We start from the raw sequence: 27,940 nt of genomic DNA on the forward strand, positions 1-27,940 counted from the left end.
ACTGTACATACAGTACATATAATGGAGTACTAGTTTGTCACGTTGTACTAGTTTGCACAGATTGAGAGCAGCGACTGCCCGTGTGGACTTATTTTATTCTCATATTATGTTTATCTTTTGTCCTGCACCAGCAAACCAACATGGATGGATAACAATTCCTTTTGAACAGTGGTGGAAAAAGTACTACATTTTTTAACTTAAAAGTAAAAGTATCAATAATGCAACGTAGAAATACTCTGTTACAAGTAAAAATCTGGTAATCAAAATGTACTAAAAGTACAAAAGTATTGGTATCAAAATGTACTTAAAGTACCAAAAGTAGAAAGTACTCATTATACAGAATGTCGCATTTCAAGTTTTCAAAAAAATTAAAATGTATTAAAATATTTTGAAAATAGCTGATCTACGAGCTCACAATGCGTCGCATTGTGAGCTTGTAGATCGGCTATTTTCAAATGCCGGAAATGTAAATAGAGCTGAATGTATGTTTTGTAATAATCTAAAATAAACAAAGTAACTAGTAACTAAAGTTTTCAAATTATTGTAGTGAAGTAAAAGTACAATATTTGCCTCTGAGATGTAGTGGAGTAGAAGTAAAAGTACAGAAAATTGGAAATACTCCAGTAAAGTAAAAAATATTATACTGTACAACAAATGTATATACTATACAAAATTATACTGAAGCACAGTACTTGAGTAAATGTACTTAGTTACTTTACACCACTGCTTTTGAATGGACCTGTAACACCGGCCAGAGGGCAGCAGTTATAAAAAGTGGCGACTAGGGTGTGTGGAGTCCTTGCTGTTGTTAGTGGCTCTGCTGAGATAGCACAAGGTGGCAAACAACAATATAAAAAACTATGCATTATAGCAAAAGAAAGTTCCAAAATTGTTATATACCTAATACTGTATTTTATGTACACATTCAGATTCCCGATTATATGTACACAGTAAAATCATCAATCAGTGTTAATGTATCCATTGGTAACAACAAAACTGTACGGATGTTTATATGGTTATGTGTACTCTTACAGAGATAAATGGACACTGAGGATTTTACTGTGAACTGTAAACAGCAAAAACTGGAGTGTTAATTAAAGTCTGAAGGTGTAAAAATAGACCGCTAAGGGTCAGATTTTACACAGTGTAGAGAATGTAAGCATGTGTGTTTGACAAAAGTCTGGAGCATGCTAGAATCCCATGGATCATCCAGGCTTTAGGGACCCCCCGGGGCCCATGAATTGGCCCCCTTGTCTCCGTCTAGTCACCCCCCCCCCACACACACACACACACACACTCCCTTACTGCTCCCCTAACTCGCCTTCTCTAATTCTCTATCTCTCCATCATTCCAACTCTCTCCTTCAATCCCTCTCTCTATTTTTCTGTCTGTTCACAAATCCCAGGGGCATGTTTCCAGTTTCACGCCGTTTCATTTCACATCCACCCTGCACATACGGCACCAGTGTTTGTGTGTGTGTGTGTGTGTGTGTGTGCACACTCACAATTGTGAGCTTAGAGATCTTGTAGTGGTTAAAGTGGTTAAAATGAGAGATGGGTTCCCGGTCTTAATGGGTTAAGGTGTCTGTGAGAATGTATGTGTGAGTGTGAACTTATGTATTAGAACTTCAGAAATAGACATTGTGAGGACCGTTGTCCTGGTTCTTACAAGAGAAATGGTTATTTCATGGTTCGGGAAGTTGGCTTACAATTAGGAAAAGATTAAGGTCGGGGTTTAGGATTAGGAATAGGCGTTTATAAATTAGGTTTAGGGTATGGAATTAGAGTTATGCTTGATTTACACTTAGTTGTGTGCTGGTGTTGTGTACTGAAAATATCTGATCTACAAGCTCACAACACATCGCGTAATGTGTTGTGAACTTGTAGATAGGCTATTTTTGGGTTAAAAGTGGCAAGACATCTTAAAAATGACATTCGCCCTCCTAAATTGTTGATGTCCCCACAAGTATAGTAATACAAACGTGCGTGTGTGTGTGTGTGTGTGTGTGTGTATGAGTGCGTGAGTGTGTGCATGTAGATTACTATAAGCCCCGTCTAATATTTATCCTGGCCTTTCTAAAGCCAATCATGTTCATTTTGGTGTGACCATGGCCCCAGACAAGCACAAATACACACATACATGTGTATGCACACACACACACACACACACACACACACACACACACACACACACACACACACACACACACACACACACACACACACACACACACACACACACACACACACACACACACACACACACACACACACACACACTTGTTTGAAATGGGATATGCTTGGATCTTAATTGGACAGGTGTTTTTCTAAGGCGAGTCACGTTTTTTTAGACAGATTTTTTTTAATAACAATTCCAGGATAGCTGTGGCTGTGTGTGTGTGTGTGTGTGTGTGTGTGTGTGTGTGTGTGTGTGTGTGTGTGTGTGTGTGTGTGTGTGTTAAACCCAACCTTATATCAACATCAAGTAAGGAAATAGCCCACCTCTGGAACACTTCACACTGAAAGTAAAACACACACACACACTTTTTCCTTGCACCGTCGTTTAACATAGACATCTCATATTCTTGTGTGCCTCTGCCTCGCTGTAAACAGTTTAACTGTGGTATATCTGGATATATTTGGATCTGTCTCTTGAAGCCACTTTGGTCAGGGTTTAGGTCTATATCTGCTTGTGGTTTGGTTATCTGTTTTAGACAGCGCTGCGGTTGTGTCTCAGAAACTCCCAATACCATCACAACCTCCAAAAAAAACTGTTTCATCACTAAGATTAGCTATGACCAGTGACTTGGAATAGAATCACGAGTTATCTTAATATCAAAGGCGGCCTGTCCTGTTTTATTCACTAATCGATTTCCCTCTTAGAATTATGAGGATGTGCAGTTTCTTATTATCAAATACAAATATTTCTTCTTTTATGTATTTGCACTATTCCTACGGCCAATGGAAGGTAAATATGATCAAAAGTGATGAAAGACATGTCTGACATGCACTTCTATCTTGTGTGCTTCTCATTTGTCTGGCAGTTTTTAGGTGCTCATGTATTTTTTACTTTTTGGGCGCAAGGTGTGGAGTTGCACAACTTGTCAATGTTACATTTTGGAATGTCAGCCAATCAAATCAAGCAGAAGGCAGGCTTTAGCGTAGGTAGAGATAAATAAGTAGATGCCTCATTGGCCAGTGGGGCCACACGTCAACACCACCCCCATATCATGCAGGGAAGCGTGCCATATAACTGCACTGCAAGAAGTATGCCTGAGTTGTATAGAAGTACTGTACCTGAGACTAAAACTGTCTTATTCTGTTTTATAACCATTACTGTTACTATCTACGTATGTAAGATAAGGTGTTTTGGTATGAATTTATTTTACTCATCCACGTGTCCTATATCATAACATAACTGCATGTCTGACATTTCTAACAAAACTAACGGCGTCAAGATCCGTTGAGAATTCATCGAGTTATGATTATTTTAATTGTGGAGAGACATCCTGCTTCAATAGACATACGTGGGGCATACATGCATTAGGAGGCACGGATTTCGCCACAAAATATGGCGGCCGCGAAGACGCATCACAGGTGGCTGAAGGGTGGCAGTAGGGGAAAAGCCATGGGGTCACCAAAATCAGAGGGGTTCATCCTGGAATCTGCCTTTAAGATCATGAGATTTCTTGTGTGAAAAGTTTATATTTTGGCCTGAGGGTGCTGCTAGACAATAGGTCATGTTGTCACTCAAATAGATAGGGTTCATCTTCCAGGGAGCATGAATACACTCAGAAAGTTTCATCGCAATATGCCCATTGTATTTTGAGATACAGTAACTTGTGTGCAAGTAAAAATTTGGCCTAAGGGTGGTGCTAGAGGCAAGGCCATGGGGGTCCCCAAATTCAGTAGGGCTCATCCTCAGTGAGAGCATTAAGTTTCATGGCAATCTGCCAATTAGATTTTGAATTATCTTGTGTACGTGTGGACATTTTGGCCTAATGGTGGTGCTACAGGAAAGGGCACTGGGTCAACACTATCAGTAGGGGCCATCCTCTGGGGTCCATGGCGTCCACAGATAATTCCACGGCAATCCAGATACTAGTTTTTGACGCATGTGGTTTGGGACCAAAGTAGTGGACAAACAGATGGACAGATGGACGTATGAACAGACAGATGACTGACGAACACAGCCATCCTCAGAGCTATGGTGAAAAAGGCTGGTTATTGGATGATCTGACTTGTTGTTATGGCACTGATGCTGCAACGCTATGGAGTTGTTAAAGGTAGGATAAGTGAATTGTTTTTGTTAAAAGGTTCAAGCACTATATTCTGGTAGCAATAGTTGCTGTAGAGTGTCTCTCCAGCTCTTTAATAAAGAGAAAATAAATGTTCATGTGGGTGGCCAAATTTCAGCCAATCAGGACAGAGTACCCATTTATAAGCTTACATTTTACAGTGTTCCATTTCAAATGTACAGTATTGCTTATTTCAGCTTACTTCTTGTGTCATCACCCCCAATTTCACTTGTTCATCCTGTATCCTCTGTGTGAGTTCTCTCTCCTGATTGGATAAAATTGGTGTCCCAACCTAAAAATGTGTTTTCTGTTTACCAAATAGCTGAACCCGTTACTGAACAAATACTCTACAACGCTCACTTTCAGAATATAGAGCTATTTAACACTTATTTTAATAAAGGAAAATCACTTACCCTACCTTTAAGTACTAGGAAATGATGTATGACATATCGGACATTGATGTACTAATCTCTGATATTGGAACAATTTTATTACTATGGTGGATTTCATCCGATAATTACCAAGCGTATTGGTTTGTATTGTATGGTTTTACCCTGGGCTTTCTAGCCATAGGCTTTCTGTCGGATGTACAGTCTGTAAGCCTATTTGTTACTATAACTGCCTGTTGCACTCATACAGTATGTGACCAACTACAGTGGTTTGGGAAACAAGGGGGCCATTTTTCAGCTTTCTAAAAATTCAGTCAGAAAAATATGTATTTTTGTCATGTCAGTCTCATGGTTATGACACTGCTATTGAAAATAAACAATATTGAGTTTTAGCCCTAATTACACATAAAATGTGGATTATAGCATTAACTTGTTTTTAAAGAAGCAATATTATAAAATGATCAGTTATCGATTGCCAGACCATATACAAAGATGACAGAGCGGGACGAGGAAGGAAAGGGTGGAGAGAAAGGCAGAGGTGAAAACGGAGCAGGGGGAATTGGAGAGATATATTTCAGACATCTCTGTTCCTCCTCTCTTTCACTGTCCATTTTTCCAGGAGAGGACGTCAGCTTCTTTCTCCTCCTATCAATCAAGCTGGTACTAAGACAGACTGGATAAGCCCAGTTGAGAGTGAGAGAGACGTCTTGCTCATTTGTCAGACAAAACCTGTGAACCACACACACACACACACACACACACACACACACACACACACACACACACACACACACACACACACACACACACACACACACACACACACACACACACACACACACACACAAGCCCTTGCTGGAAGAACATGCTTAGAGAGAGGAGAACCAAATGGGAGGTTTGCTTGTGGGTTCTGCTACGTCCAACAGATAACACTGTCTTGGTCTGAACTGCGGAGCACCAAAGCATTCCTACGTTATTCTTGGTTGTGGTCTGAAGACAGAGGGGGGGGTGTGACAGACTGCTACTGTGGTTACAGCCAATTTGGTTGTGGGCTTGCGCTATTTTGATCCCCACACCCTTGTCTTTTTACACACGCACTGATACACACGCACACACACACACACTCACACACACACACACACACACAAGGCATACAGTATGTACCCACAGACATGCATATCACACCTCCAGAGCCCCCTTTGTGGGATGTACACTTCCTGTTTTTTGAAGTGTGTGTGCGCACATACACAGAAGTGTGTTTGAAGAAGACACCTGATCTACTCCCATGGTCTAAACCTGCCCCTCGCTACTACAAAGACTAGTCTCATTCACTTATATGAACTAATGTCTGAGACAGTGAGAGATAGACAGAGAGACCTTTGATGTTATTTAATTAATCATGTCAAATCAAAACAATAACCGAAAATAAACAGCTACTGTAATGACACACAAACACAAACATACGCACACCTGCACACACACTGAGATAGAAGAGAGATGGAAAAGGAGTGGGCCAAAGACAAGAAATAGTTTGAACAGTTCCTCAATGCTAAATACTGAACTTGTACACACACACGCACACACACACACACACACACACACACACACACACACACACACACACACACACACACACACACACACACACACACACACACACACACACACACACACACACACACACACACACACACACACACACACACACACACACACACACACACACAGAACATCTCCCCTCTCTTTAAAACTGAAAATAGATATAGGCCCCAAACCACAGTTACGAGTGGAATACAGTGAAAATAACTGTACACAACAGCCACTACAGGGGGGCGGATAGGACTGTTTCTCTCTCTCTCTGTGTACTGTATGTGTGTACCGTGTGTGTTTGTGTGTGCAAGTCTGGTGACAACCATTCTTTATGAATCAAGTATTTAGGATGACCTTCATTGTTGATACTTTATTAGTCACAATAGAGCTAGATCAACTGCAGTGCAGAGAGATTGTTCATGAAAACGAATGGAACAGGAGAAGAGAAGACACATAATGCAACAGAATACATCCCTAAGCATGAGTGGTAATTGGGTTTGAGTGCACTGATAGAGAGAGAGAGAGGAGGAGAGAGAGAGAGGCAGACAGAGAGAAAGAGAGAGAAAGAGAGAAGGTAGAGAGAGAGAAAGAGAGAAGAGAGAGAGAGGAGGGAGAGGTTACTTTAGAGGTCTGGAGATCACATAAACAAGGTCCAACCCTAGGTAACTGCTTGTAACACATGTGTACGAAAGTGTGTGTGCACGTGGACAAACAGAGGCACACACACACACACACACACACACACACACACACACACACACACACACACACACACACACACACACACACACACACACACACACACACACACACACACACACACACACACACAGTTAAGCATATGGTTTTCCTCCAGTGATGTGTGCGTTGTGTGGGAGTGTAGAACAAATCAAGAACTGTTGCCAAGACGTTGCTCACAGCCTCAGGCAGAGAATTCAACACACAGCCAGGAGACTGGAACACTTCTGATAGTAGGATTGCTTCAGTAGAAAAGTGGATCAATCATAAGGTAATAGGGTTCTCGTGTATGTGTGTGTATGTGTGTGTGTGTGTGTGTGTGTGTGTGTGTGTGTGTGTGTGTATGAATTAGGGCTGTCCAAGAAACGCATTAACGCTCCGTTATATATATCATTATTTTATCACCATTAACACAAAAACACACAGATTCATTGTGGATTTGTTAGCTTGTGGGAGAACACAGGGCAGTTCTGCTCGTTATTAGTTGAGAATGTTTGGGTTACTGTGTCACATAATGCATACAGTGGATAAGGATGCCCATTTCTTTTACATTGTTTATATTGTGTCTCACAAAAAAAACTACTTAGCATAGTGTGCTAGCATAGCTGTCATAGGCTCTCTGCATAACTGTAGTCCCAGGTTACCAGAAGGTGGCATACGCGTTTCCCATAGCTTTGTGTGATTGGCTTGGCAGCAGATTTGAGCCGGAAACACATGACACCTTCATATGTGCTAGTCCTAGCTAGAGCAAATGTGTGATTGTGTGTTGGTGGTATGTATTGTGGAATTCCCTGATCATTGTAGAAGATCCATTTCTTCAGCTACTTACAAAAGTTAATGCTAATAGTAGATTGGAATGTGACAAGGAGGCTTCAATAACCGAGAGTTCAAGTTCTCCCTTTCCAATGTTTCTATCCATCCATCCATCCATCCATCTTCAACCGCTTATCCGGAATCAGGTCACGGGGGTAACAGTTCCAACTGAGATTTCCAGTCTTTCCTTTCCAGAGCAACATTAGTAACTTCCTCCTGGGGGATCGCGAGGCGTTCCCAGGCCAGGGTGGAGATATAATCCCCCCATCTGGTCCTTGGTCTGCCCCGGGGTCTCTTCCCAGTGGGACGTGCAGCGAGGACCTCCCTAAGGAGACGCTCCCTAAGGAGACGCTCCCTAAGGAGATGCTCGGGAGGCATAGATGCCCAAATCACCTAAGATGGCTCCTTTCCAAGTCAAGGAGCAACAGTTCTACTCCGTCTCTCACGGATGACTGAAATTTCTCACCCTAACTCTAAGGGAGAGGCCGGCCACCTGTCTGAGAAAACTAATTTCGGCCACTTGTATCCGCAATCTTATTCTTTCGGTCATGACCCACACTTCATGACCATCGGTGAGAGAAGGAGCGAAGATTGCTCGGTATATGGAGAGCTTTACCTTCTGGCTCAGCTCTCTTTTCGTCCCAACAGTGCGGTGCAGCGACTGCAATACCGCTCCTGCTGCTCCGATTCTCTGGCTGATTTCCTGCTCCGTCCTCCCCTCACTCGTGAACAAGACCCCGAGATACTTAAACTCCTGCAAATTCTTGTTCCCTACCCGGAGTGCACAATCCATCGGTTTCCTGCTGGCCTCAAATTTGGCTCCTCATCCCAGCCACCGCACACTCGACCGCGAAACGATCCAATAGAGTTGAAGGTATCGGACCGATGGTGCCATCAGGACATCATCCGCAAAAAGCAGTGAAGCAACTATTAGCTCCCCGAACCCTATACCCTCTCCTCCACGACTGCGTCTCGAGATCCTGGCCATGAATACAACAAACAGAATAGGTGACAATGCGCAGCCCTGGCAGGCCAACCCCCACCGGAAACAAATCCGACTTACTACCCAGCACAAGGACACAGCTCTCGCTTTGGGTGTACAGAGAATGGATGGCCTTCAACAAAGACCCCCTCACTCCATATTTCCGCCGCACCTCCCACAGTATCTCCCGAGAAACCCGGGATATGCATACTCCCAGGCCTTCTCCAGGATCCCTGCAAGATTGAAGAGCTGGTCAGTTGTTCCACGACCAGGACGGAATCCACATTGCTCATCTTGAATCTGAGGTTCGACTATCGGCCGGACCCTCCTTTCCAGTACCTTGGTGTAAACTTTCCCAGGAAGACTGAGCAATGTGATGCCTCTATAATTGGCACACACCCTCTGGTCCCGTTTCTTAAAGAGTGGCACCACTACCTCAGTCTACCACTCCTTCGGTACTGTCCGAGACTTCCACGCAATGTTGAAAAGACGTCTCAACCAAGACAGCCCTTCAACACCTAGAGCCTTCAGCATTTCTCGACGATCTCATCAACCCCCGGGGCTTTGCCACTGTGGAATTGCTTAACTACCTCAGTGACTTCCTCCCGGGAGATTGACGCCGCCCCCCCATCATCCTCAGGCTCTGCCCCTGTCTGGGAGGGTAGGTCTGATCTCAATGGGTTTAGGAGTTCCTCAAAGTGTTCCTTCCACCACCCGACGACTTCCTCATTCCAAGTCAGCAGAGTTCCATCCTTGCTTTACACAGCTTGGATGGTTCCCCGCTTTCCCCTCCTGAGGTGTCGGATGGTTTTCCAGAAGCACTTTGGTGCCGCCCGAAAGTCCCTCTCCATGGATTCTCCAAACTCCTCCACACCCACTGCTTTGCCTCGGTCACGGCTGTGGCTGCTGCCCTTCGGGGCTGTTGGTACCTTGCAACTGCCTCCGGAGACTCCGGAGATAACATACCCCGATAGGACCCTTTCTTCAGTCGGACGGCTTCCCTGACCACCACTGTCCACCAGGGTGTTCGAGGGTTACCGCCCCTTGAGGCACCTATAAGACCTTCTGACCACAGCTCACAGCCGCAGCTTCAGCAATAGAAGCTTTGAACATTGTCCATTCTTGTTCAATGTCCCAAACGTCCACTGGGATGCCCAAGTCCTGCCGGAGGTGCGAGTTAAAATCCTTCCGGACAGAGGCCTCCTCCAAACGTTCCCAGTGCACCCGCACTACACGCTTGGGTATGCCAGGTCTGTCCAGAGGCTTTCCCTGTCATCTGAACCAACTCACCACCAGATGGTGATCGGTTGACAGTTCAGCCCCTCTCTTCACCCGAGTGTCCAGAACATACGGCCTCAGATCAGCTGATAGCTTACTTTATTTTGTTTTATAATGTACCATCTTGTTTGAGGTACATCATTTTGTGATAATGTTTAAAAAAGGGATGTTTTGGTGAAACTGTATAAGCATAAAGGTGGACACTACATTGGGTGAGTACCCATATTACTAGGTCGTTAAGTTTAACCAGATCGTTATACCCCTCTGTTGCAGCCTGTTTTATTGATTTCCAATAATACATTTGCATACAGTACATGTGTAAATAGCAATTATTTGTCCACTTCCATGTTGATAAGAGTATTAAACACATGAAAAAAATATCCCTTTAAGGGCCATTCACACCAAGCATGATAACTAAAAAGATGAATAAGTTATTAGCGTTCACACTGAACATAAAAGTTATGTAAACAGTGCATCAAACACGCACTGTGCAGTCCAGCTGTGTCAGAGGCCACACAGGGGGATGGGGGGGATCACCGCCTCTGTGGTACTGAAAGACGGGATATAATTAATTATGGATAATCTGATTATTAATTATAAGGACTTGAGCCTACCTGAGGTAATGCCAGCTAGCCTACCAGCTACTGTTGCAAAGGTGAGTGAGAATGATTGTGTCACAGATGTCCTTCTGATGGATTTTGAATGGCTGTCAATGTTTCTATGGTTCATAACATAGCGTTGAAAGTGATCTAAAAAAATGTTGTTTACGGCTATAGTTGTGGTGTGGACATCCACTTCAATTAGAATGATTTTTTAAACGACATATTCATAGTTATCGTTATAGTTATCGTGCTCAGTGTGAACGGCGCTTTAAGGTACATTTGAGGGAGAGAGCGAGAAGAAGAAGTGAAAACGACTGAGCATTCGTACATTCGCGAGCACAAGCGCACACACACACACACACACACACACACGCACGCATGCGCGCACACACACACACACCCCTCCCTGTTTGAGCAAAGGTCAGAGCTATGCTAACAGTGCTATGACTAATGGAGCATGTGATAAACACACATTCAGCTGATATCACCAGGTAGTGTGTGTGTGTGTGTGTGCGTGTGCGTGTGCGTGTGTGTGGTGCAGCTGTTGAAGCAAGATCAGTGATGTCATCAGGGTTAGGACACAGGGTCAGATGATGTTGGGACGAGTGAGTGACAGACAGACAGACAGACAGACAGACAGACAGACAGACAGACAGACAGACAGACACAGAGAGAGAGACAAAGTTAAGAGAGATCGAGAGTTTTCTGTCGCTTTAAGTTCTGCCATTGACATACAACCTTATTTCTTCTTCCTCTCTCTGACTCTCTGTAACTCTCTCTCTCTACCGCCATTTTTCAGAGAGAGAGTGAAAGGGAGAGGTCAGTGGCATCTTGAGTATGTACATATTGTATGGTTTCTTGTCTAATTCTCCGTAACATACTCACTATGGGATATCAGCGCCCCCTGGCGTGATGCAGAGCTACATACCATAAACTCCCGGGCCATTCATTGGCTGAGAAGGGTATGTCACGTGTCCGGTAAACCGGAAGAGGTATAAAACCTCTTGCGTGACGTGGCTCATCCTCTTTCGCTTCTCTGCATGGCAGATGCTACAGCTACAAGACATACCTCAAAGACCAAACTTTACAAACTTTGTGAATTAGACCGAAACCAGCTTTAGCCCACTCGGGTGGTACTTGTACTGACCCACGGGTTTTCCTCTACTGCAAAAAAAAAAAAAGTTTATTATTCTTTCCGCTCCCGCGGCTCTCTTATCTTTTCTTTCTATCTGAAATCAAGTTTTCCTCCTTTTGCTTTCCTCGTGTTTAGCCGGCCGGCTAAAGGCTAATAGGTTAGCTCCATGGAGGCTCCACGTTCGTGCGGGCTGACGCCACGGTGCCGCTTGCTGATCGCCGCGGACGACCCTCACGGGTTTTGCATCTCCTGCCTCGGGCGACGGCATGCCTTCGAGGCGAAGCACTTCCGTGGTGCACCGGGAGGTTGCGACGACTGCGCCCGGTTCTCCAGGCGTCGCCTCGAGCGCCGTCTAGACAGGGCCGACGAACTGGCCCCAGGCGGCAGCGCCGTAGCGGATCCAGCTCGCATGGACACCGGCCCAGGTAACGTGGGTGGTAGCGCCCACCACGTGCGCCCTCATCCCACAATGGGCCCTCCAGCTGCGGGCGGTCCCAGCAGCAACCGCTCGCAGCAACACCAGAGTGCGCCGTCGCAGCAGCTCCAGTCTGCTACACCCTCCGTGCCGCACAGCACTCCACCGGCCGCCGCAGCTGTGACCGGGGGAACCACCCGGGTGCAGCTAGCTAGCGGCGCTTCATCCCCCTCTTCCCAGCCGCTCTCTCCGAGGCCGCAGCAGGAATACCGTGACAGCGGGGCTTCGCCTTCGTTCAGCGACGTCTCCGACGACGGCAGCGCCCACAGCATGGACGAGGGGGCGGAGGAGGGTGAGATACTGTCGTTCCAGGGGGCTACCGGAGCAGCCGCCTCCAGCCCTCGTCAGGACGACGACCTCGGGGCTTCTGGCGGTTAGCTGGGGCCCAGCTGGCCGGACGCCCAGGAGCTGGAATCCGATCCTGCAAGGCGCGACGAGCCGGTCTCGGCTATCATCGATAGAGCCTTGCTCAGATGTGGGCTCGTTCGCCCGATGGAGGAGCGTGCATCCTCCACCGGGCAAGATGACGAGTACCAGGGCTTGGCTCCCCAGGATCAGCGCGCGCAGAGGTCCAAGAAAGTCCCGGCCGCGCTGGGCTTCGCCCCTGTCCCCCCATGGACCCCGTCCTGGCCCAGGGCATCATGGACCAGCGTCATCCAGTGGCCCTTACTCCCGACCCGCACTTCACCGATCCCCAGGAAAAGGCGATATCCGTGGCGGTGAAGAAGGCGTACAAGTCAGCAGCGCTGGCGGCGCGCGCGCTGAACATGGTCGCCATTCTCCAGGGCTCGACAGCTAAGCGGCTAGCCGAGCTAAAAGAGGCGTGGGGCGACGACGCTGAGGAGCTGGAGGCCCTTCAGCAACTGACCATTAAGGTCACTCGTCACGCCACAGCCTGGGTGGGGAAGTCCATGGCGGACAGCGCGGCGATTGAGAGGGCTCGTTGGCTCGGTCTGGCCATCTTCCGTCACGAGGTGGTGGACGCAAAGAAAAGCGTCATGGCGCTCCCGCTGAAGCCAGACAACCTCTTCGCTGGAGCGTCGGAGTTCCTCCGAGTCTCCACCGACTCACGGAAGGCCCAGAGGGAAGCCGCGGCGGGGGTTCTGGAGCCAGCCCCTCCTCCGTCTGCGAGACCCCGCAACGAGAGGCCCGCGGGCAGAGGTCGTTCCTCCTCCTCTCGCCGAGGGTCCAACACTTCCCGCTCCTCTTCAGCCCAGGCGAGCTCGCGGGACAGACCGCAGAGCAACGCGGGCAATCGTGGCAGAGCTTCCCCCCGCCAGCCACCCGCCTCTACCAACACAAACACCGAAGGAAGCTCCAGCCGACCTCCACGTCGCAACACAGGAGGGAAGCCTCGTGGCGGGCGGGGTAAGTGACATTGTCTCGCCGGTGCACAGACCGGCTCAGCCCGCTGTTCCGCCGTTCGTGTTGGGGAAGAGGACCGTGGCTTTTCAGGCCTCGTTGGACAGAGTCGAGGACGGCTCCACGAGTGCCAAGAAACTTTGTTGTGTTCAGAGTGTGGACGATTTATGTGTGCAGAATGTGGACGTTTTAATAGTACAGCGCAATGTTTCAGTGAAAAGTGCCCTGTATGTACCTCCTTTTTCTCTGCAAAAGAAAATAAATGTACCGAATGTTACAAACAGTCTCGTTCTTTCACATGGCATAGGGCCTTGGAGCAGAGGGGTCCCCGTCTCGCGGGCCCCTCTGTTCCAGCGCCCTTACTGTATGGGCCAACAAGGCCTGGAGCCCCCGATTTCCGGGGCTCCAGGTATTGCTGGGGGTCCCCATGTGCATGCATTAAATCTATGTCATCTTCCCATAAGCCCAAAGTGCCTGGGGCCCCCGTTTGCCGGGGCTCCAGACACTGCTGGGATACACTCTGTAAATGCATTAAGTCGATACCATCATTCCATGAGCCCACAAGGCCGGGAACACCCGAACCCCGGTGTTCCAGGCATTGTTCGGACAACATCTGTGCATGTTTTGGGTCATATGAAGGTAATCGGAAAGGTATTAAACAAACCGACGCCGCCTTTGTCCACAAGAGGGCGCCAAAGCGCCAGTGGAACAGGGTCACGTCGGTTTTGCCTTTCGCCTCACAGGCTTCCGTCTCACAGGATGCAGCGAAACGCCACTGTGGACCGGAAGTCTTTGAGTCAGACAGAGCGGGCCTCTGTCTCCGCCATTTTGGAGGGACAGATGCCCCCTCTCTCGCAACGCGTCACGATGGGCGGGCCACGTTCGCTTGTAACGGGCGACAACGCATCCCTTACGGGGAGGAGGGTTTTGTCGCCTCACAGGCTTCCGTCTCCCAGGTGGCAGCAGCACGTCACTGTGAACCGGAAGTACTTGGCTCAGAAAAGGCGGACCTCGGTCCCCGCCATCTTGGAGGGACACTTGCCCCCTTTTCCACACCGCCTCTCGAATTACAGGCCACGTTCGCCGTTTCCGAGCGACAAAACATCCCCTACGGGGAGGAGGGTTTTGTCGACGCTACGTGCGGAGCCTTTGGGCTCCGACGGGGGGGCGACGGCCAAGGTAGGCTTAGTTCGGGCGGCCCCGTTTGTCCGGGTGACAGCGCCGTCGGTTTCCATGGAAACAGGCAGCCGGCGCGGGCGGACAAACCGGATGTTGACGTCAGTCACCTCAGGGTTAGCACCGCCGGCGGCAGTAGCAACAGCGTCACTGCTCCCCATGGCAACCGTCCCCATAGCGACGCTCCCACTCTCCGAGCGGCCGGTGACGTCACCGGCCAACCCACTCGCTCGGTGTGTGGAGGAATGGAAGATTTGCAAGCCAAATCCTTGGGTATTACGCACAATACAGAAGGGTTACAGGTTACAATTTTCCAGAAAACCCCCAATGACGGACAAAGTGTTGTTTTCCAAGGCCACAGGTCCAGCGGCCAGTACTCTGAGGGAGGAGGTTGCCTCCCTTTTGAGCAAAGGCGCTGTCACGGAATTACTTCCGAACCAGAACCGACTGGGTTTCTATTCGAAATATTTTCTGGTGGCAAAGAAGGGGGGGGGGGGTGCGACCCATTCTGAACCTGAAGGGTCTCAACAAATACCTCACGGTTTTCCATTTTCGAATGCTGACAACCGCTGCGCTTTTACGCACCGTGCGTCTTGGGGACTGGTGGACGAGTATCGATCTCAAGGATGCTTATTTTCACATTCCAATCTACCCACCGCACAGGAAGTTCCTGCGCTTCGGGTTCGAGGGGAGGGTGTACGAGTACAATGTCCTCCCGTTTGGAATGTCTCTCAGCCCCAGGGTGTTCGTGAAATGCACGGACGCAGCCGTGGCTCCACTGAGGAGGCAGGGGATCCGGTTGTCCACGACTGGCTCCTGGCGGCGGGCTCGAGAGAGGAGGTGATGCGACACACGCGCGTGGCAGTCGCTCACCTGACGTCCCTAGGTTTCATGATCAACGCCAAAAAGAGCGTACTGGTTCCGTCTCAGCGGACCACCTTCTTAGGGATCCTGCTGGACTCGAACACGCTCATGGCGCGCCTATCCCAGGACAGGGTAGACAGCTTTTTGGCGTGTGTGAGATCTTTCCACGTGGGGCGTCCAGTCAGTTACAGACTGTGTATGCGGGCGGCGGGTCTCATGGCCTCAGCCATACACCTGGTCCGCCTAGGCAGACTCTACATGAGACCTTTCCAGCGGTGGATGTTGGCGCTAGGGATCCCATCCACTATGGGTTCGCGGAAAGTGGTGGTGCCTCCACGGTGCGTGGAGGCTCTCAGACCATGGTCACAGGCGCCCTTTCTGACCGAGGGGGTCAGTGTGGGGGTTGTGACGTCACGGATGGTTATCACCACGGACGCCAGCCTGACGGGATGGGGGGCCGTCCACGAAGGCCGCTCGGCCAGAGGGGTGTGGGACTCCAGTCTACGGGAGGCTCACATCAACTATCTGGAACTAATGGCGGTTTTTCTCGCCCTCAAACATTTCGAGGCTCACATCCGCGGTTGTCACGTCGCTATCAGGACGGACAACACCACGACCATGTGCTATATCAACAGGCAGGGGGGCTTGCGCTCCCAAGTGTTGGACAGCCTGGCGTGCAGACTGACGCGTTGGTGCGATTCGCATCTCGCGTCGATTCGAGCTTCACATGTGCCGGGTCTCCTGAACAGCGGGGCGGACTTACTGTCCAGGGGCGAACCCCGGTACGAGGACTGGTCCCTCAAGCCGTCGGTGGCGGACCTGATCTGGGCCAGGTTTGGCCGGGCGCAGGTCGATTTGTTTGCCTCCGAGGAGAACGCGAAGTGTTCTCTCTTTTTCTCGGTGAGGGTGGGGGACCGTTCACTGGGCATGGACGCACTAGCCCACGACTGGCCGGACGAACTGCTGTATGCGTTCCCGCCACTGGACCTGATCCCCTCAACACTGGAGAGGGTGAGACTTCAGGGTCGGTCAGTGCTGCTAGTGGCTCCGGCATGGGGCGTGTGGAGGTCGGAGATAACACCTCTCCTCTACGCCGAGCCTTGGCCCCTCCCGCTGTACAGGGACCTACTACGGCAGGGAGGGGTCAACATCTTCCACGAGAGACCTCAGGACCTAGACCTGTGGGTTTGGCCCGTGAGAGGCAGACCTTGACTTCGTATGGCCTGCCCCCTGACGTGGTGGCCACCATCCAGGGGGCAAGGGCCCTTTCCACGAGGTCCGCGTACGACGACAGGTGGAACCTGTTCGTGGCATGGTGTCTGAGTCAGTCACCACCGGTTGAGGCCTTTCGGGCCCCGGTACGCAGCGTCCTCATGTTCCTACAGGAAAAATTGAGGCAGGGTCTGGCTTTCTCGACGATTAAGGTGTATCAGGCGGCCATTTCCGCGTGTCACGAAAGTTTCGATGGCATGACGGTTGGCCAACACCCGATGGTGCGGGGGTTCATGAACGGCGCCAGGCGGGCCAGGCCGGTCTCTAGGGCTCTGTTCCCGGCTTGGGACCTGACGGTGGTGCTGGGGGCGCTTTGCCTCCCACCGTTCGAGCCTTTGGAGTCAGCGGATCTGAGGATCGTCAGCCTCAAAACGGTTCTTTTGGTTGCCCTGACTACAGCCAAACGGGTCAGCGACATACATGCGCTCTCGGTGAGTTCGGAGTGTATGAGGTTCGTGGGTGACGACAGTAGGGTTTTGCTTAAGCCAAACTTGGCGTTTGTCCCCAAGAACGGGGTGGTCACCCAGACGCCGGTTGAGCTGGTAGCTTTTCATCCGCCGCCTTTCGCTTCAGCGGAGGATAGGCGGCTACACTGTCTTTGCCCGGTAAAGGCTTTGAGGCTCTACTGCCAGAAGACGGTGGCCGGCCGATCGTCGTCGCAGCTGTTTGTCTCCTTCGGCCCGGGTGATCAGAGGAAGGCAGTGGCTAAGGCGACGCTTTCTAGATGGATTTTGGATGCCATTAAGCTGGCCTACGTCAGTGGTGGCGTTCCAGTTCCAGAAGGACTGAAGGCTCATTCTACTAGGGGCGTGGCTGCTTCCTGGGCCCTCTCCAGGGGGGTTTCGGTCCAGGAAGTGTGTGCGGCCGCAAACTGGTCGTCACCTTCAACGTTTGCGGCTTTCTATAGCCTGGACGTGGCAGCAGCGTCAGTGGCGCATGCTGTCCTAGGGGTGGCGGCTGTCTCTAGTTAGAATGGGGGGAGCTAGGCTGGTTTTGTTTTTAACCTGCCTTTTTTCTCTTCCCTATCTTCCTTCTCTTGAAGTCCCCTCGGGACCACCTGTGGTAGGTCTCCAGGGGAGGAGGGCCCCTGTTTCCTTGTTTCACTTAAGGAACGGTGTTGTGTCCCCTACCTTCCTTCTCTTAAGTCCCCTCGGGACCACCTGTGGTAGGTTCCCAGGGGAGGAGGGCCCTGTTTCCTTGTTTTCACTTAGGGGACAGACTTGTGTCTGTCCATTAGTTGAATAAGGCAGACTTGGTCTGTCAGGGTCCTTTTATTAACATCATATACCGCACCCTGGCCCGGAGGGCTGGGGCGCCCGTGAGGCCGAAGGTCACGTCCAGGGGGACGGGGCCTTATGGCTAGGGGGCGTGCGGACCTGAGATTCGGTATGGCTATAAGCCCCAGGGGGGTTTATGCATCCCATAGTGAGTATGTTACGGAGAATTAGACAAGAAACTCAGGGTTACGGATGTAACCCCGGTTTCTTTAGAATTCGGAGTAACATACTCACCTAACACCCCTGTTTGTGTGCATCTGCATGCAGGAAGCGTGTTAAAGAGGATGAGCCACGTCACGCAAGAGGTTTTATACCTCTTCCGGTTTACCGGACACGTGACATACCCTTCTCAGCCAATGAATGGCCCGGGAGTTTATGGTATGTAGCTCTGCATCACGCCAGGGGCCGCTGATATCCCATAGTGAGTATGTTACTCCGAATTCTAAAGAAACCGGGGTTACATCCGTAACCCTGAGTTTTCTGTAGCCAACTCACACATATACAGTAAACACATTAACACATATTTAATTACACACACTCACAGCTCAAGGCACTGGATTGTAAATTGGTGTGTGTGTGTGTGTGTGTGTGTGTGTGTGTCAGTCTCCGTGGTCACCGGAGGGAAACTGTTGCCGTCCGTCGTTGGAAACGTAAACAACGGAGTGCGTTTACAGCCAATAGAAAAAGCAACATCACTGCCCTCTCTAACAAATCACTGTTTACTGCAGTACTGACAGGACCGGGGCTGTGTGTGTGTGTGTGTGTGTGTGTGTGTGTGTGTGTGTGTGTGTGTGTGTGTGTGTGTGTGTGTGTGTGTGTGTGTGTGTGTGTGTGTGAGAGAGAGAGACCTGCACACCCGTGTGTACCTTGGCTGCACCCCAAAAGTGAGGGGAGATGGGACAGCAATGATTTTATTCTCAAACACAGAGTTTTCGCAAGTTCATTACTGTTCACCATTTAAACACCTTTGAATAAACACTCACGCGGACACACACACACACACACACACATACCCACCCACCCACCCACACACAGGCCAGAAAGCGAGTGTCCATTGTCTGTAACAGAAAAAAATGCATACTATATCTTTCAACAACACATTAACAAACCTCAGTGTTAATTTAACTCTGAGACACTGAGAGTGTGTGTTTGTGATGGACCACACACACACGCACACTATCATCAGTGTTTTTGCACTCTCAGAATTACTGTAAAACTGGATAAACGAACCCTGAGGATTTTACAAGGTGTACAAGGCAAGCTACGGTAGTCTATGTCTCTGCACTGCCCTTCATCCGTATACAATACTCTATTGAGTGTGTGTGCATGCACGCACATGCGTGAAGCGGATCTTACAGAGTGTAAAAAGCGTGAAGTGTGTGTGTGTGTGTGTGTGTGTGTGTGTGTGTGTGTGTGTGTGTGTGTGTGTGTGTGTGTGTGTGTGTGTGTGTGTGTGTGTGTGTGTGTGTGTGTGTGTGTGTGTGTGTGTGTGTGTGTGTGCGGGCGTGTGTGGATGCATGCATGCATGCACTCACATACATAAACGGCAAAGCATACCTTACATTGTGTACAAAGTGTGTGTGTGTTCCAGGCTACTGGAAGGAAATGGCCTGACATCATTTGTCATCACCGGAATTCATCTTGGAGAGAGACATTCAACTACTAATGAGGTAGAGAGAGAGGGAGGGAGAGGGGGGGGACAAGAGAGAGAGCAGAAAAGAGAGAAAGAGCGCCAGTTAAAGAGGGAAAAGCTGAGAAGAGCGAGCACAGGAGAAAGAATGAAAGAGGACGGAACAAGAGTATGGAAGTGAGAGGAGAGAGGAGGATAGGCTATGTGAGAGAAGAAGAGTAAGAGGGAGAGATAATGGGGAAGAGACTTCTGAGAGTACATGTAATAGAGAGAGAGAGAGAGAGAGAGAGAGAGAGAGAGAGAGAGAGAGAGAGAGAGAGAGGTGGTATATGCTATATATTTTTTGTTTTGTTTTATCTGTTCTCCATGCAATAAAATTGACATGTTTTTGGTGACGGACCACGCACGCACGCACACACGCACAGTACTTAGGTGATGTTAAAGGTGACACAGAGCAACTGGACCCAAACGCAGAAGATGAACTCAAAAGCAAAGAGTTTATTAAACCAAGAACTCTTCCAAAACAAGGCAGGCAAAAACCTAATTACAGATACAGATACGAGGAAGGTAACAAGACTTAAGCAGAATTCTGTGGGAACTCAGCATAGAACAAACTGACAAAGAACTGAAACTTGAAGATTTAGTCAACCTTAAGACCGCTGCAATAATGTACAAGGCACACAATAAGACGCTTCCAATCTGATGTGTAAAGGCGGTTACACACCGGCGAATATGCGAATATACGCAAAATTCGGACTCGTTCCGAATAATTAAAAGACGCTTTTTCGCTTCGCTTTTTCGCTTTTTCGCTCCATGTAAGTTTGCATTGCATTTATAAGGTTTAAAACAAAAAAAAGTATCATTCGCATGAAAAAATCTTCCCGGTGTGTAAGGACCTTAAAGGTATCATGACATTCATTTTCACTTTTTTTATTTTCAATGTTTTATTTGGGGTTTTATTACCTCAATTACACCCAAAAAAACTGAACTTAGAACATTCAGTGGATTTTCTGTGGTCTGGGGTTTTCTGAATAATTAGGCTGAAAAGTAATCTGAGCTTGGCCCTTCGACAGTGAGGTCACAGTCGATTAATCCCGCCCACTCTCCTCCTCGCCCCTCCCCTCCCCTATCCTTTCCTTTGGGGGGGGCGGAGCAGAGGCGATGATTGACAGGCAAAATCCCTCACCAGCGACACCCGCAGGCAAAGATTTCTTTTTTCATTGCAGTTGAAAAGGCTTTAGAAATGTGAGAAAAAAACACCTGCCATTGATCACTGGAATGGAATTTTCACTTAAAACTTTTTGTACACTTTTGAAGGACCAGGACAAAGACTTTGAATGTGGTGTAAAAGTGAATGTCATTAAACCTTTAAGACTTGCAGCATCGTTGATACTTGGTTTTCTTTATTTTGCTCTTTTGTTTACTTTTTTTCTATTGTGACAATTAATTTAAATATTAATAAGCTTTGGCTTCAGCCAGTGGCGTCTTCAGGAATTACATTTTGGGCAGGCGAGATCCCCCCCCCCCCGGGTTATTTGGGTTTTCTAAGGGAGGCGAGATCTTAGTTGGGCAGGCGACCGCCTGTCCTGCCTCTACAGTGGGTACGCCACTGGCTTCAGCCCATACCTTTTCGGCCAATAGTTTTCTTGTTGCCTTTATTCTGTATGTTCAACTGTTTTGTTAAATCATGACTGAAATAAATAAACTAACTAACTAACTAACTAAACACACAGGGGAGTATAGCTAGACAAGGACTAGACACAAGGGAACTAAACTAGACTCAACACAGGGATGGGCTAGGGAACTAACTAACTGGACACAGTTGACTAGGGTTAACAATAATCAGGGTGGTTAGACAAGGCATGTACAGTAACAGCTACAAGGGCAGACAAGGTAATTGATAGAATAAGGTGCGGTCAGTCCTCGGGCCACCGGGCCAGTTAGGCGCCATTGATGCGCATGGGAGGCAAACTGGATCCGGAAGTTCTGTGAAATACATTGGAGTCAACGAGAGCCGGCCTGATCAGCTTGTGAACAATTTCTGAACAATTGCGTCCTTTGTCAGTTAATATTGACTGCCAGAGTTTTTCAGAAAAGTCTGTAGCCTCTGCCAGGGTTTTGAACGATTTTGGTACCTTTTCGCATAGCCACAGAATATTTTTCTCCAGTATGATTGATCCCAGATAATTTCTAATCACAGATGAGATTCAGGTGTGGTTTCACAAATGTCAACGAGGTCATTATGACCTTGTTGTCATGTGTTGTTTGATGTTTGAAAATAGCTCAAAACCAGTAGTTTCAAACCAAAAAACAATGTGAATTGTTTGTCCGTTTGAATTTTGTGAAAGTGGATGGAGCAGCAAATCTTTGGAAATTGTTATCTCCTTATTCGTTTGGAATATCGAAAGAGTGTCAATACAAAATAATTAGAGAATCTTTTTAGATATTTTTTTTTTTTTTTTTTTCATCACGTTTTTTAACGTCTTTGGCAGGCAATAGCTGAATGCCCAAAGACGTTTATAAACGTCTTTGGCAGTTAATGTGTTAATCGGTTCAGGAACACAAAAGAAGACATATCACAGGTTGTTTTCTAATCACTTCGATGTGCCCACTACGTAATTTTATTGAGACATCCAAACAGCACCATGTATCGTTTCTGGCTCGGCAGTATCGCGAGATTTGGTTGTAAGACTGTCAATGATTGAAATGATCGCGATACTTTTGCACGTTCAGAAACGTACTTTGTGCTCTTTAGATACCTCAATAAAATCATACAGTGTGCACATCGAAAAGCAACTCCGCAGAAAACATTGTGTAATATGTCTTCTTTTATACTCCTGGACCGAGTATTTTACAAAGGTCTCAGTTAACAGAAATAGTGTTTGTTCATAAGCTGGTCCACCTGGCCCTCATTGACTGCAATGCATTCCATCCACCTCCCAGCTGCAGTTTTCCTCCCAGTGCGACGAATCTGCCAGCTGGAATTGCTGGATAGAGAAAATGACGTAGATGACCGTACCTTCTTTTATAAAATACCAGACAGGAAGACACCAGAACAATACCACAAAATAAGAGGCACAAGAAACACCTGGAGAATCAACAAACTACCAGAATTACAAGACAGAAGACAGAACATACAGAGCTACAGCAACATGACGCCAAAACCAAACAGGCAACAAGAACAGGACAGATACAGAGACAAATAAAAGTCCAAGGCTGAAGATATAAATGTCCAAGGCTTGATGAGCATGGCAAGAAAGGGGCAGAGAAGCAGATAAAAGAATCCAAGGCTTGATGAGTATGACAAAAAAACGGCAGAGGAGCACATGGTGACAGAGCGTGTGTTACATTGTATGAATTTAAGATTCATATACGCTCCGTAATACAACAGTGTTGCTCGCCAAAAAGAAGAGATCCCAATCAAATCCAGTGCCTACACCGAAATGAACTGACCTTATGACCGAAACCGAAAGCCTGATTCTTAACTTTGCTGTACGAAGGTGTAAAATCCCCTTATTTACATATCTATATTTATTTACATAAGCATAACCTGAACCTGGGAGGGGGTGGAGTTTTTGGGCGCTATTTTTTACACAATTCACATGTATTGTAGAAACCTGTCCACTTAGATGGGGGAGGACGAGTCCTTGAATTCTTCTAACTCTGTTTTAAATACATAGAAGAAGAAGAAGAAGAAGAAGAAGAAGAAGAAGAAGAAGAAGAAGAAGAAGAAGAAGAAGAAGAAGAAGAAGAAGAAGAAGAAGAAGAAGAAGAAGAAGAAGAAGAAGAAGAAGAAGAAGAAGAAGAAGAAGAAGAAGAAGAAGAAGAAGAAGAAGAACCAGTATGACAACCTGTAATGGATGAGATTGTCAAGAGGGCCTCTTAGAAACACATGAACACAAAGTGACCTTTGGCAACTCTTGTCAGTACTAATGGTCTTTAGAGGTGTGTGTGTGTGTGTGTATATGCGTGCGTGCACGGTTATCAGTATGTTGTGTGTGTGTGTGTGTGTGTGTGTGTGTGTGTGTGTGTGTGTGTGTGTGTAGGTGTGTGTGTGTGTGTGTGTGTGTGTGTGTGTGTGTGTGTGTGTGTGTGTGTGCAGGCCATAAAGTATGCAATGAATAGGCCTCATGTTTTCCCCAGTTCATGCCTAAAAGCTTTACCAGGGGACTTGTCTTTACAAGGGATTCTGACAACCTGGCAAGCACACACACACACACACACAGGTTCTACCAACTGCCCTAAAAGTCATATTTTTCTTCCGCAAACACATGCATCCACACACATGCAAACATGCATGAAAACACAAACACACGCACTGTCGCACACACACACACGCACACACACACATCACAGTGTTCTCTTGTATGTGTGCAGTGTGTTATTAATGGATTTAAAGATTTATATATATATATATATATATATATATATATATATATATATATATATATATATATATATATATATATATATTATTATTATTATTATTTATTTATTTTTAATTTATTATAATGTTTTGCTTTATTTCAGATACTGTAGGTCAGTGTAGAGAGACAGGAACTAAGGGCAGAAAGAGCCTCTCCTCTCCTGCTTCTTCCATCTCCTTTCCTTTTCCTGCTGTTCTCTCAGACGTTCCTCCCCTTCCCATCTCTATACTACCTCTCCCATGCTAACTCACCCGGTCGGGCCAGTGAGTGGACCTCAGGGGGCACCACGACGTTGGCCTCGGAGGCTAGGGTGAGCCGGCCTCCCTTGCCGATGCGGTCGCAAAGCAGCGTGATGTGCTTCTTCAGTCGCACCGTGTCGCTCGGCAGGCCCAGCGCAGGGCCCCCTGCCTGGGCCAGAGACGTGGCCTGGTCCTTGGGGCTCCTTGACAGGCACGTCCGCAGGAGGTGCGACACGGCTGCATCGCAGCTTTCCTCCCAACCCTGACAGAGAGAAGGAGAGAACCAGAGAGAGAGAGAGAGAGATTAACTACTGTATAGGCTGCTCGACATTTACAAGACAGTCAGATGCAAGGGGCCCACGGCCACGAATGACATTTAAGATCTGCACTGGAGGTCACCATGGACAGGCATACGTTATCTTGTATTATTACACACTTTGTTTGAATGCTCGATTCCGACTACTCAATGATTGCATTCTGTTGTCTGCTATTTCTCAATAGCATACTAGACTACTGCTCTGTCACCGTTTATGTTGCGAAGCTTGCTTAAAGGGATAGTTCACCCCCAAATGACTTTTTTTCTATCGATTAGTCACCCCATGGAGACTTGAATTCATGGATATTCTTTTGTTTTTGTCACATTCCTAAGACAATAATTTGACGACCGGCAGCGGTTCCGGTAGGAGACACAAAGAGTACTCCTTTGTGTCTCCTACCGGTCCGCTGGTCATAAAATGATTGGCTTAGGAATGCGACAAAAACAAGAATTCAAGTCTCAATGGGGTGACTAATCGATAGAAAAAAATCTTTTTTTAGGGTGAACTATCCCTTTAATACAGTAATTGTAAGTAGCCATGTAATAAGCAGGATAATGCACAGCGAGACAGTTATTATTGTGAAATAAACCCTGACAGGTTAGTCTCACATGGTCAGACCAACCGTCATCAATGTCAATGTCATCAATTCCAATGACGGAGGGTCTGTATCACAAGTCAGCATGTCTGAGAAAAAGTGACGTAAGCCTCAGATTGGCCAGGTCATTATTGACCTGGCATCCTATAGTGTGTATAGTTTCAATGTAGGCTGATGATAGGGTCTTGGTTTACATATGTATTAGTTATTATTAGATTATTGGCTTACTTATGTATTAATTTATTATTAGATTACTATTTCTATGCATTTGGTGTATTATGATGTACAAGTAAGACGCGCGAACGCTGGAAGCGAACGCAGCTCGAAAATATTGTGTATTTACGGACTTGTAATCCGTGTTATTTCACCGTGATGGGGAGAGAACATTGACATTGTGTGTGTGTGTGTGTGTGTGTGTGTGTGTGTGTGTGTGTGTGTGTGTGTGTGTGTGTGTGTGTGTGTTTTGCAGGCTGTTGTGCATTTTAATCAGAGCATTGTCTAAATTCCTGCACTCTGGCGCACTCTGGCGGCTGCACACAGGCAGTGCATGCACACAGAGAGACACACACACAGACAGACAGAGACACCCCGAGCACGGTTTCATAGTAAGCTCCACTGGTGCTCTGGATTAAGTCTACTAAATGCCTAAACTGTAGTAGGTCAATTCATGATCATGATTCACACACGCACGCGCACACGCACGCGCACGCACACGCACACGCACACACACACACACACACACACACACAGTCCATTTTTACACTCTCAGAGTTAAGGTTCTTGTACACTGAGTCTGTATTTTTCTTATCTGTTTTTTTTTATCCGTCATCTAAAATCGTTACGCAGCCACCTTTGCTATACTGGAGCCACATAAAAAGAAGACCACCAATTCCAACACACAAGAGTTTAGTTGGCATTCCATCATCTCTTCAGAAAAGTGTGCATTAGTGAATGAGCCTTTCCTGAATCATACAGACATGGGATACGGAAAAGCACCAAAAATTAAACCTGTTCCGAAACCTTGAATGACGGACAAAAGATTTGGAGCTGTGTGCAAGAGCCTTAAAACTGAGGATTTTACTGTCCACATCACAATCCACATGATGTCTGTCAGTGACCAGCTGTGACAGTACTGATCCCCCATGGGAATGAGAAGCAGCTCTATTATCATTCTCTTACTGCTGTCTCAGTCTGAGAGAATATCTGGTCTGGCCATCTCTGGATCTGCACAACCGCGCGCACGCACACCAACATGCTCACTCATTTACCCATCTAAATGACACACAACCATCCCCTTGCAACCCCATGCCTCCCTAGTATCACAAATTCACAATTACACACACACACACACACACACACACACACACACACACACACACACACACACACACACACACACACACACACACACACACACACACACACACACACACACACACACACACACACACACACACACACACACACACACACACACACACACACACACACACAACCACCCTAAACCCAGGGCCATCCCTCCTGTCTGAGGATAGATGGTCCAGGGGGAGGGAGGGATGACAAGAGGAGGGGAGGGCAGTGTGTTGACAGGTGCCCAGGGTGTGGGGGCCCACCTCCACTCACCTCCCTTTCCCCCCACTACTCCTCCTCATCCTCCTCTCCTGAACCCCCCCCCCCCCTCCCCCCAGCTACCCTACCTGCCTGCCGCCATGCTGATAGGCCCCTAATGGGCCATAATGACAGGTAATCAACCCTGTAATGATAATGACAGAGAGACAGAGACATACAGAGAGAGAGAGAGAGAGAGAGAGAAATAGAGAGGGGGGAGGTCATGAGAGAAAAGGGGAAAAGGCACAGAGAGAGAGAGAGAAGAGCAGAGACGAGGGGTGAACTGCGGCATGAGAGGGGTGAGAGGGACGGACGGGGCCAAGCAGAGAAGGTCAAAGAGACGAGACGATGACAGAGAAGACGAGAGACATTAGAGAGGGAAAATGACAGTGTGATGATGAGGGCAAGGGACGAGCAGAGATGAGAAAGGTGGAAAAGTGAGTGGAAAGAGCCGGCGGACGGACGTGAGGTTTAGAGAGGAAGGAGGAGAGAGAAACGCTGTGTGGGAGAGCGAGGGAATGAGGAGCAGGGCTATAGGCTGGGAACCCAATTTAAATGACCTATCCCTGTGCCACAATACCTCCGCAGGTTATCAAATCCTTTCACAACGGCCGCAGCCGACCTAGCAGCGCGTTTCTTGGGAAACTTGGCTCAACTGTCAGACTGCCCCCCCCCCACCACCCCCACCTCGGCCAATGCCACAAAGATTCCACAAGCTGGGGGAGAAAATTCAATCTACTTAACCCATTAAAACAGGGAACGCCATCTGTGTAAAACTTTAACCATTATTTTATACTTTGACTATTACAAAAATAGCATATCTACAAGCTCATATGAGCTTGTAGATCTGCTATTTTTGAAAAATCGTTAACAT

General features: G+C 47.7%; 1 protein-coding gene across 1 annotated transcript in view; it reads right to left on the reverse strand.

Annotated features, from left to right (window-relative positions):
* The window catches only part of bbs9 (Bardet-Biedl syndrome 9), a 226,504-nt gene that overhangs the window by 78,287 nt on the left and 120,277 nt on the right, over positions 1 to 27,940 (reverse strand). Inside the window, exon 20 of the mRNA XM_080425602.1 lies at positions 24,559 to 24,808. Within this exon, the coding sequence (XP_080281728.1) occupies positions 24,559 to 24,808 (250 nt within the window). The remainder of the gene's footprint in view (positions 1 to 24,558; positions 24,809 to 27,940) is intronic.

Source organism: Gymnoscopelus braueri (genome assembly GCF_963280865.1).
Source record: "Gymnoscopelus braueri genome assembly, chromosome: 4".
NCBI classification, from domain to species: domain Eukaryota; kingdom Metazoa; phylum Chordata; class Actinopteri; order Myctophiformes; family Myctophidae; genus Gymnoscopelus; species Gymnoscopelus braueri.